General features: G+C 42.3%; 1 protein-coding gene across 21 annotated transcripts in view; it reads right to left on the reverse strand.

Annotated features, from left to right (window-relative positions):
• Positions 1–12320, reverse strand: part of MICAL3 (microtubule associated monooxygenase, calponin and LIM domain containing 3) — a 181789-nt gene that overhangs the window by 19717 nt on the left and 149752 nt on the right. For 20 of the 21 annotated variants that reach the window (XM_077935209.1, XM_077935204.1, XM_077935210.1 and 17 more), the window contains 4 exons: positions 11223–11317; positions 7121–7171; positions 3866–3973; positions 2696–2789 (listed from right to left, as the gene is read on the reverse strand). In XM_077935209.1, coding sequence (XP_077791335.1) covers positions 2696–2789; positions 3866–3973; positions 7121–7171; positions 11223–11317 — 348 coding nt within the window. The remainder of the gene's footprint in view (positions 1–2695; positions 2790–3865; positions 3974–7120; positions 7172–11222; positions 11318–12320) is intronic. The other variant, XM_077935201.1, reaches the window with a different exon arrangement.

Raw genomic sequence — 12320 nt, forward strand, 5'->3', positions numbered from 1 at the left:
ACTGAAATAAGTTACTGCTGATATTGAAGGTGTGTAAGGAAAAAGAGGTTTTAAGGCACATGAAAATCTAAAAAATTAATAATTATCTCATCTCAAGAAACAAGAGCATGCCCCATTAACAGTCTATTTTTCATGGGATTACTGAATATGGACATCTTTCAGCTATAAATCCTGAATTCAAAAGGCAATTATTAATACTCATAGGCACACCTGTGAGGCCCAAAAATAAGCCAGCCTTTTCATTTGTCTCTCCCTCTCCACTTCCCCATCACATTTTAGATATCTAAAGCCATCTCTAATAATTTGCCAAAGCACCACCACTGCCCATGAAGTGTGGCAAGTAAAGCCCTCAGTTGTTTGCAAAGCTCCTCAAATTCTGATGACACCACCTATAAGGATGCTGGGGGACAATGAAATGAATGTCAGGTGACAAAAAAAGAGTTTGAGATGGCTGTAGACTGTTGAATGTAGAGATGCATAATTCTTTCCATTCTTTTAAAACTATATACCTGCATTCATTTTATGAAACAATTTAAACAACAATATTTAAATAGTTGTAAAAGTATTCCAGGGATTAAGTTGGACTGAGTACATTATTTGGCCCCAGCTGATGCTGTGAGCTACCACTAGCAAAAAGCTGCACTCTGCAGTCCTACCAAAACATATTCTCTATAGATTCTCTCCCTTTCAAGTTGGAGGCAATCAAATTCTCTCTGATGCAACAAGAATGACTCTGAAAGCCTGCAAAAAGCATTTTAAACTGCAGGAGTCAACTGCAGGATAAAATAAGCAAGTTTGGGCAGCTAGTGGTGATGGCACTATCAAAACGTACTCATTAACTCAAAAATGTTAATATCTGTATGTAGCTTTAGGGAAGACTGCCTTTGAAAATAAGGACAAGGTATGATGCTCAGTTTGTGATTGTGGTGCACTAGATGTTGCTGGTTTCAATTTTAAAGAGATTGAGTCCCACACAGTTCCCTCCCCGGGGCTCCCTTGCAGGTGCCAAGATCACTGTAGGCCACTCTCTGCAAAGTAATTTTCAACTGTAAGGATACATAAGGCTTCCTGAGGTCTAATCCACAATTATGGAATTCCTAATTTTTTAAGATTTGCCAAAACCTGGGTATCTAACACAGGTAGGGAAAGTCTCCAGTAACTGGGGTGTCATTTGGTGGTCAAGGATAGCACACAAGGGATTAAAATTTAATTCATCCTGTGTTGCCTTTGATATTGTTATATCTGTCTCAAATAGGCTGTTATTTACCAGGAAATTTCAGAACAGGGCAGGATATACATTGTAATAAAAAGAAATACATTGTAATAATTAAGTGTAATGTTCAGGTAGTATCTGTTCTTAGTGCACTGATTGTCTGGTCACTGATAATCCTACCACATTCCTATTGGAAATTTCAGTGTGTCAATCCAAGCTTCAAACAAAGCAGAAAAACAATTCTTCCAGGCTCTTTTGAGGAAAGTCAATTTAGTTACATTTCCCTCCCAAACTTAAGGTCAGTATAACAAAAGGTTACTCGTCTTTACATATCTCAAAATTAAGTTAAATTCATTTTCACCAAGTAGGTTGCCTCTTACACCTCTGGTAAATGGATCATGTGAAAACCTGGGCTTTTGTGTGTTTGTCTCTACTCGTTTCTCAAGGAAGGAGTGGTAGGATATGTCAAGTGAGGAAATCATCATCTAACTATGTTCTCTCCCACGGATGAAGTAGACATTATGGCAGACACAGGGCTACAGGTAAAACAGTATTCTCATTACTACGTCTTCCTGCCTCATAAGGTCTAGTGAAACTCACCATGCAATGTCTTGCAGTGAATTCTCTCACCTCGGCACCCAATGAAGGAAGGAGGGAGGCAGGGAAAGTCAAGAGTGACGACATCACGTTGCATAGCAAATTTCACTGGCCATTAAGAAGGGTATGTGGGCAGAAGACTACATACAGAGTTTTGGGTTTTCAGTAGCAGTCCTGTGTGTGCAGTAACATCTAGTTCTGCTCTTAATGTCTTTCATCTATGTTAATTCCAAGTACCATTCATTAGACCAGGCCATTAAGTATAGAGGTTCATTCCATTAACAGCAGATGACGATGACAACTGTTTCACATGTTGTATTGAATTTCATTCCACATGCCTTGAAGCTGTGTATGATTTTGCAGAGATCATGTGGTACTTGCTGGGGCTGTTCTGTGATGGTCCCTTATGAGGGTGCTAATGCTGATTCAAGGCACAGTGAATTAAAAAACACAAACTTATATCAATTACTTTCTTCTCTTTTTCATCTTGCTGGGCAAAGTGGAGGCTTCCTTGCCACGACCAAGTTTTATTTCCTAAAGGAAAGCTAGCAGATGGGTAACCTATATGTATTACCACCTTTTTCCAAGATGCAACTAATAATTGGACAAAACTTTGTCCTGAAGAAGTGAGACGTATTTTCAGAGCAAATGAAACTCAGCTAAGGGATCTTGCCATTTAGGTAGCTTCACAGGCAGAGAAGCCCAAGATCTGATAGAGAAGGGAAATGGTGAATTTTAATTCATTTGTTTAAAAAGATAATTTAATAAAAGAACTTGCAGCTTAGGAAGGGACCAGTCTGTATAGCTAGCACACAGGTTGCTATGAACCTTTGCATAAAAATGTAATAAGAAAAGAAAAACACAAGATGGAAGACTGGAAGGTACCTGCTTCTCCTCTAAGAGCCTTCTCAACAGCGACTCCCCTCTCCTCCAGCTGCCTTTGCTTCTCTTCTACTTGCTCCAGCTGTCGTTGGATAATCTATGGGAAAAGAGGGAAAACACACACATAGGTCCTCATTCTCCTGTGTTCAAATGGCAGGATACTAATTTCAAGAATCTCCAGTGCTTCCAAAGCAGACCAGCGCCACCTAAGAGCTGTTCCAGCGGCACACACCAGAGGGGCCTTAAGGTTTTGTAGCTGATGATCAACTCCTGGGGGAAAAGAGAGCATTGATGTTTTCCAAACAGTGGCCAATCTGGGAATTTCCTCCCCAAGTACCTGGTTCGGCAACATGCTCTCTATGTGTCCTTAAAAATGGTGGGTGAAGGATTCAGGGTGTGCGCACTATGGGGACCAGGGGCTCGTCTGTACTTTTGCTTTCCCCCAGGGAAATCTACTCTTTAGCACTGAAGAGTGGGTTTTCATGAGGCAAGCAGCGGGGCGAACAGAAAACTTCTCAGACTCATGTTTTCTAGGCATGGGACAAGCAAAGTATGGACAAGCCCTAGATGTGTGGGAAGTACTCACACACCTTTCTCAAAAATACCTTCAAATAATTTTGGAATCTTTCTTCAAATCCTACCTTTTCCACAACATCTCTTAACCACAACCCCCTACTATATTTGAGTTATATGAATTTGTGTATATTCTTCCTCTTGCCCCAGTGCCCACCTTCCTCTCCTGTGTCTCCATTTGGTCAAAAACTAGACTGAAAGCTCCTCAGGGCAGGGATATGCCTTTTTGTTTGTGCTGCTGTGTGAAGTGTCTTCAGGATATTGATAAGTCACACATTCTCCAGCTACTGTTTCGGATCCGTACAAGGCAGAAGTGTATATAGGTATATCGCTTGCAACTGCTCATACTGGTGTCTTACAAAAGCGGCACTCCAGGCAGCAACAAGAGAGTAATATGTATCAAACCTTACATGTAGGAAGTGCAGTTAATTATGGGGAAACGTCAGGACCATACCACCAGACAGGTCAATGTAATGTGACCTTCCTCAAGACATGCAGTTTTCTGATGGACACTGCAAAGATGTGCACATAGAAGGTCATCTTCTTAAAGGCTCATGAATTTTTCTTCCTGGAAATTATGGATGAAAATTATGGCTTTACCTGAGCCCTGTGTAACCTCTTCAGCTCCTCCTGCTTGGCTTGACGGCGAGCAGCTTTCTGCACCCGCCTGGTCAGTTTGGCATTGAGCTCATCCTCCGTGTATGCTTTCTGCAGCAATAAAGAGAGGAATGCATTTCAGACCCTTACAACAAAGCTGTCAGCCTCAATAAGTAGGAACAGAAGGTGCTACTTGCTGGGCTTTCTTCTCAGTGGGCAAACTGTCAATTTGAGTGCTAACAGTGCAGTGCGTGGGCCTTGGTGCAGAAGTAAGGTGTGAAGGAAAGGCATGAATCAGGTGCAAAGCAGTGATTTAACAGAGAGCTTCCAGTTACAGCTGCATTCTCTTCAATTCTCCTTGTGGCTTGCCCTAAAGATAGGAGGTGTCCCTGATTTCACCAACTTTCTTACAAAGAAGGGAGCCTATTGTATTACTTTTTGACCTAGGCAAAGTAAAAAAAATAAACCCATGACCAAATCATCTTACGAAGTAGGCTGAGAGTTCGTTGTAGATTAAAGCACATGGTATACTGCCTATTTCCTTGTGCTACCATGAGTCCAGGTTGCAACTCCTACCAATCACTTAATCAGCAGGGCATGGAACCACTCAACCTGCATTTTCAATGCAACAATAGAGGAAACTCATGATCTAAAGGCCTATGTAATGCACTAAAGGCCTATGTAATCACTTCAACCTGCAAGAGGGAATAATGGCAATATGAATTTTTTGCTATATTACAAAGTCAATTCTTAGCACATACAAAACTAGAACGCAATGAGGAAAGCTACGCAAATATCCTTCCAGCTCACATAAAAACATTCTAGGCAAGCATACAACTGTGAGAGCACCCTAACAGCAGTCTTAAATGGTCAAGTAGCAGTTGTGTCACATGGGCCTGCTGATCATACAACTTCGCTATAAATTTGTGGTGTGAACTAGCTCTACGGGGTTATAAGCTGCCTATGTCTTCCAGTTTTATGGACACATGCTCCAGTGTCTTTTAAACATCTTGTCAAAATCAATAATATACACAACTAGTTTCAAGATAGACATGCAACTTACAGAGTTGTTTTGGGGCTGAGAATTCACATCTATGTTGTAACAAGATGTGTGGAGCATGTGTTTTCCTAACCTATTATCCTCCCTTGACAATTCAGAGCAGCCCCCCACTGACACAAATATCCCAGCATCCCCTATTACCTTCATGCCATTTTTAAAAAATCAAGTCAACAAGATTTGGGTGGCTGAAATCCTGGTCAGATTAGAGATTGGAAGTCATTAGCGTTACCAGAGTTTATTAGTGCTAAAAAGATGCTAAATCACAGGAAGATCACTTTGGAGCCCCACTAAGCCCATACCTAACAGTTTCACTGGTAGCTTATGTAAGTATTTGGCCACAGAATGTGTAAAAGTGATGTGTTTGCCCTGAGAAAAGCAAATCCGTGAATTGCCTCTTTCTTATTCAAGACTCCAACCTGAAACCAAGTGCTACTTCTCATATTATTTTTATATGTTAAAATCCACACTTCAGCAGGAAAACCTGCATTTCCTGAGCTGAGAATGCTTGCACACTTCTTTCCCATTTGGCTCAATGTATGCATCAAGAAGTTGAAGCATATACTACGCCAAAAGAAGAAAACACATCTGGATGACAACTCTCACATTACAATGTGCACGCCTTCATAGATGTGTAGATTTCGACACACAAAATGGTAACATGAGAATATAACCTGTGAGCAGAGTTGGAAGGCATCGCTGCACAACAAACTTGATACTGGTTTCTCCCAAGAATCTTGAGAACTCTAGCTTGCTGAGAAGTCAGTTTGACATATCTAGGTCATACTCACATAGAACTCAAGAGTTCCTTAGGGAAATGGAACAGGTACAAAACCAATTACAGCCACTGATGTGAATGTGCTTAGAATGGGAAGAGGGGCAACTGAGGTGATATTGTGATACCCCCTAAAACAATATGTTACTTGGACTGCAATTTGGAACCAGCTTTTATCAATAATTCAGAATTAACCAAATGATTTGGAGAACTGTGGGAATGAACACAAGTATTTGCAAAAGTTGTTGTTGTTAAAATGATGCTTGTTTTGTGCACTCTAACTATGTGTATACCGTATTTTTCGTCCCATAGGACGCACCTAGTTTTTTGGGGGGGAAATAAAGGGGAAAAAATTCCCTTTATTCCCCCCCCCCAAACCAGGTCGGGGAACAGCGGGATGGCGGTGCTGCGCCTCCCCGCTGTCCCCCGAGCTTGTGGGGCTGGCCGATGTCTGCCCGAAGCGCAGGGCTCTCTGCTTCAGCGCGCCCTGCGCTTCGTGCAGCAGGCTGCTATCCGGAGCCTAGGGAGCCCTGCGGGACATCCACGCTGCGGATGTCTGCCCGGCGCGAGGGCCGCTCTGCTTCAGGGCGCCTCGCGCGCCGGGTGGCAGGCTGCTATCCGCAGCGCGGGGAGCCCTGTGGGACCTCCCGCGGGCTCCCCAGTATTGCTGATAGCTTCCTGAAGCCTGGAGAGCTCCAAGCTTCAGCGAAAGCCTGTATTCGCCCCATAGGACACACACAGATTTCCCCTTCATTTTTGGAGGGGGAAAAGTGCGTCCTCTAGGGCGAAAAATGCGGTACTTATATTTTTACACTGACTTATATGGAGTGTACAGAAACATATCAATAAATTATAATGGCCAAGGCTACTGTGTGGCATGGTGATTAGAGTAGAGGACTACAATTGGGGAGATCCAAGCTCAAATCTCCATTCAGCCCACTGGGTGACCTTCAGCTGATCTCTTCCTCTCAGCTTACCCTACCTATCAGGGTTGTTGTGAGGATAAAATGGGGAAATCTTGTAAGCCACCTTGATCTCCTTGGAGGATGAGCAGAATAAAAATGCAATAAATAATAAAGTAAAATATTTTCAATTTATACCAGATATAAGTAAGTACCTAATATGTCCAGCAAAATACCCTTTAAAACCTTTTCAAAAAGCAACAAACCAAGATCAAGAGGTTTTCTCTCTCTGGTTGATCCTTGATGCACATACTGCATGCATTTCAAGTGAGCATGAAGGTTTAGGATTTGGCATTTTCTTGATCAGGTTGCCCTTATTTTTTTTTAACCATTTCATACATGCACAGTCAGGAATTACATTAGTACAAACAAAGGCAGGGAGATGGGACATAGACTATAGTTCTGGTAGGTTAATAATGGGAATGCATGCAACTGTGGCCAGTCAATGAGAATGGAGACACTACCTTTGATGCGTATGATCTCTTGAATGCCAAGGCGTGTGGGACGTAAATCGACTTTAAAAGGGGGAGGGGGAAGGAATGGCAAAGGCAAAAATAAATAAATAATAAAACCCACACACGTAAAATGGAGCACAGTCAGTTAAACATTAAAACGCTGAAAACAAAATGAACAGTAACAAACACAAAGGTTGCTCGAAGTGCAACATGGCACTATGTATGTGGGTGAATGTTTCAGAATCAGGAAACAAATACTTGACCAGGCCTGCACTGCCTGTGACCCAAACCCAAATGCAACCTACAAGCCATGTATTGTAGCCTGTCACGATGTACAACCCTACCCAACCCCCGCTGCCAATTTTGGTAGTCACAGGCAACAGAAAGAGTTGGTTCATCAAACTCTTGGTGCACTAATATACATGGCTTGGGAGCACTGTTCAGCTTGGGAGATGGCAGGGATCACAACTTATGGAAGTCCAGGCCAGACCAATTTAGGTACAACATAGCAACAAAGCAGCTGTTTTTAATTAAGAGATGTTATTATTGTTGCTCAGCCTACTGATTCACTATCATAAGCTTAAATGCATGCAGAAGCTTAACTCTCTTTGCTCCTGCATGAACAGTAAAAAGAGGATTACACAGAGCCCTCTCCTTGTTTCACTCTTCTGTTGCTTGCATCCTTGCCTGGGCCAAGGCAGAAGCAAATGGAAGTTTGCAGAGCAGGTGGATTGGAAGAAAAGGGCTCTGCAAAGCTTCTGTCACTATTCAGAAGGAATAGTGGAAGGAGGGAGTTTAAAGACAACTATGGCAGTGACAGAGTTCACATGGGAGAAAGCAGCTGATCATACCCACCCCCCATATGTGTATCTGTGCTTCTCCCCCGGGGAATAGTCACATAACTATTTCTTGTCTAATGAAACTGTGTATGAATGCCTAGTCTGGCATTCAATTCTGACTCCAATCTTCTACGTGAATTGAGATTTACCTTTACAGACGTTATGGTTTTCCACAGGGCAACTAGGCATCCTTCCACCCTGTTTTCACTGGAAAGCACTCAGTTAAACAATTTTGCAAATGAAAATTTGCATGTGGTGCTGCTTTGGTTAGTTATGCAGGGCAAAGAGCCAAACAGGGCATTGGAGCCTGGTCAATTACCCTGGAAAACCTTGCTTCTCCCCAAGGCATTACCCATCTCAGAAGTGTTATAGAAGGAATGGGGGAACTACAGCCCTCCAGAAATTGTTGGACTACAACTCCCATCAGTCCCAGGAAGCTCAGCCAAAGGACAGGGATGAATGGTGTCCAGCAGCAGCTAGTAAACCAGAGTTTCCCCATCTCTGTTTCATAGGCTATGTGTGACTCTTTTTAAAATGAAATATGATTTTTCAGAACACTGAATTTTGTACCCAGTTTTTTTTTGCAGTTGTATGGTACCTTTTATGGAATTGCTTAAAGCACACATGTCACACTGCCTTTCAGTACTTTCATAGTACACTTAATCTTCATTAAATAAATGCATAAACATGAAGGGAAAACTGAAGTGCAACCAGAGTTTAGACTTTAGGTCCTCCAATATGACACTCACAGTGTCAAACATCCCCCTTAGCATAAGAGCATAAGAAAAGCCTAGTAGATCAGGCCAAAGGTTGATCTGTTTTGTAACTAGCAGGGGTCCTCCATGACCGTAACAGCCATGACAGTTGGGGACCCCTGCTTTAGACAAAACCTCAGCCTTCAGCAGAGAAGGAAATATATTCCTGAACGAACAGTCAGATACTAAGTATATCAAATATTTTACAACATCAGCACATACACACATACACTGACCAAAGCTCCAAGAAGCACATATCCCACAGGAAGCTATACCAGCATTTATTTAGAAGCTGCTTCTAGTGTTAGACAGCAGACACAACTAAAGAGCTAATCGCAAACATTACAGTAAACCACATCAAACAGGCAACCTTTGGGAAGAGGATATTGTATTGCAACGAGAGCGCTAGCTGCTGGGTTTTGGTCTATAAGCAGTTCATGATCGGTCATGTAGCAGAGAGAAGAAAATACTGGCTCAGGAGGTACACACAAGACCATACCCTTGCATTCCAGATTAGTAATCAAATTAAGACCGTCCCACAACACCCTGCCATTTCTTTTCTCACAACTCACCAGCATGGAAAACATCACACTGGGGCAGTGAAGAGCAAAGGTGGCTCTAGGAAGTGCAACTAAGCAATGGGGAACAGACTGCAGTTGTGTATTTCTTCCTCACAGCTGCTCCCCTCTCTCCTTCACTGCAGTCAAGCCATGTATTGTCACTGACACAACAATCCTGCAGCCTGCTCCTGGTATCTCTACTGAGGTAAGGGAGCTGCTTTGTTTTATGCATCCCAGCTCAATATCAGAACTGGAGAGGATTAGTTAGTCCATGGAATGTTTAACCATCCTTTCATTCATGTAACTGGAGGAGTCAAGATTGGTAAAATAACCAATTACGTCTACTCTTTCAGTACATATTCCTTCTTGATGCAACTCTCAATGCATATTAATAACAGTTCTTTGCTGAGGATTAAGATACCTGGAATGTCTGCAATATTCAAAATACACAACAAAACAACCATTAAGCACTCCAATGACCTTTTAGAGGTGAAGTAATTCTCACTCTCCATCACATGTTGGCCACCTGTGTGAATCAGATGTGGTAGAAGCGCTAACCAATCCATGCTAAGCAGCTATATGAACGTTGAGGCAGCTTCAGGACTCTAAGCCAGGGATTGGGTACCAAGGCCCTACAGATGTTGCTGGGCTGCAACTCCCACCATCCCTGTCTATTGCCTATGTTGGCTGGGGAAGGTTGAAGTGGGAATCCCACAACATCTGGAAGGCCACAGGTTCCCACTTCTGCTCTGTGCAGACATGAATAAGTAACTGCTTCATGACTTATCAGAACCCACCACATTGTTACTACTACCCTCTCCCATGATGCTGTTTCCAGCATCCCCAGGTACCTCCTCCTTCCTTTGCATCCCAGATGTAATGTGGAACCTGCCAGGAAAAGCCTGAAGGCAAGCATGTGGGAAGTTGGGGGGCAGGGAAGGGTCCAATAAAAAACAACAACAGCTCAAATATAGGTATGTTAAACATGGGAAGAAACTCAGCGTCTGAGTATGAAAGACAGTCACATTTACAAGCTTACATCATCATCCTTGGACAGCTGCCTGAGCTGTAATTTATCATCCAAGATAAAAGTGGCCAGTCTGAGTGCTTACTCACAAGCAGATCTTTTAGCAGGAAAAAGTACAGATTATTTACTCGACATGCAAATAATCATACTTGCAAATAAGACCTCCATCTTGCCATTTGAAACAGCGCTTGTAGGGTGTTCTTCACTGTCACAAAACTGAACAGTGCAAGGAACTTAGCACCTCTTTGATGAGGTAGTGACTTTCCGATAAAGCTTGGAAATGGAGTCCTAAACCAGTGATATGGTTTGTCATGAGGTGTCATCCATACAAGCCATTCCCAATACACATCAGAGGAACAACAACTGGAACAAACATACCAGCTTTGCAAGCTGCATCTCATTCTCAACAGGAGCAATGTGAGATGATAAATTGATGCTACAGATCACACAACTGAGGTTGAGACATAGCCAGTGGAATCATTTAGGAAAGAGATCCAGCATTTCAGGCCATAAGTGAGGATTCCTCAGGAGGACCTATATTTCTGGATCAATGTGTTTGTTCTATACTCCAATGGACAACTGATATAAAGCAATTAAGTGGGCAGTGTGCTAAATATGCATGTCACAGTTCCTACATTTGCTAAAAGTGTGTTTGTATAGATAGGCAGATCATTTGACCTATGTAGATACCATATATAGTTATTAATAGATGTGAAAAGCAATGTTCTTCATAAACACTGAGTTTTTACAGTATAATCCAAGATATATCCAAAAGTGGGCTTTTGTCTGCAGGTTTCTTCCAGCCCAGCTAAAGTAAATTAATAGGCAATATTAAACATTAATCACTTCAGCTTTCCTAAGGTTTTATTATTTATCTTGGCTTTGAAAGAGCACAGCTAGCTCAACATTTCCCACCCAGTTTAATCTTACCTCTCGCTTGGATCTCTGTGAAGAGCGCTCTAAGACGTCATCGTTGGAGAGGTCAGAGTCCTCAGAGAAGCTTAAGTGTCGACGTAGTTGCAAATCTGCGATGGTAAAGAAACAAATCAGATGACACAGCCAGAGGAGCAGCTGGCATCATAATGAACTTAGATGATGAGTCTCTTGAAGTCTGAAAAAAATAACACACCACCCACTGCTGCTACATTGACTAGAACAGATACCCCTTTCTCCCGGAGCAATGCCCTGGCCATTTGTGATTCCCCCTCCCCATTTTTAATGATGTTCTTTGACATCTCTGTGTGCTCAATTTCTTTAATGCTGAAGGACACATTTCTCCTCCCTGGTCCCTTGTTGTCTTTGTCCATGGTGTTTTCTTGGCAGGGATACTGGAGTGGCTCCCTGGTCCCTACTAAATTTATTTCTAACCACATCACTGAGAGCCATGGTGGTGCAGTGGTTACAGTGTCAAACTGGGCAGGAACTGGGGAGACTCAGGTTCAAATCCTCACTTGGTCATGAAGTTCACTGGGTGACATTGAGGTATTCACCTAGCCTATCTCACAGGGTTGTTGTTGTGAAGATAAAAAGGAGTGTGTGTTTATGCATCTATGAGTTCGGTGGAAGAAAGCAAATAGACAACAGGTTTATCTGTCCCTGTTTTACCTACAGTAAGACTACATCCCTCCTCTTCTATGACATAGGAAAGAGATATCGTGCTGCTGGCATTAATTATAATAATCTGCGGAAGAGCTAAGAGTGTGACCTTTTTGCACCTCCACTAGTAACTTTCTCAGATGCCTTGATTTATACTTCTTCAATACTTTTCTTCAAAAAGCAGTGTAGATGTTTCTTGAAGAACAGCTGGGACTTATTCTTTCCACACCAAGCAAGTTATCTGGAAGGTATGCTACCAATTAGGCCGATACCATTGCAACTGGAATGGAAGTTTATGAGCTGGGCCTCAAGCTGCAAGTTGCTGAATATTTCTGATTTCGTCTGAGGCACCATTATTACTTATTCTCCAGATAATCAACCTGCTATTTTAAAATTTATAAACTGAGTCAGACAATATATGAGAAAGAAAAC

This window comes from Podarcis muralis, chromosome 10 (genome assembly GCF_964188315.1).
Source record: "Podarcis muralis chromosome 10, rPodMur119.hap1.1, whole genome shotgun sequence".
Classification (NCBI taxonomy): domain Eukaryota; kingdom Metazoa; phylum Chordata; class Lepidosauria; order Squamata; family Lacertidae; genus Podarcis; species Podarcis muralis.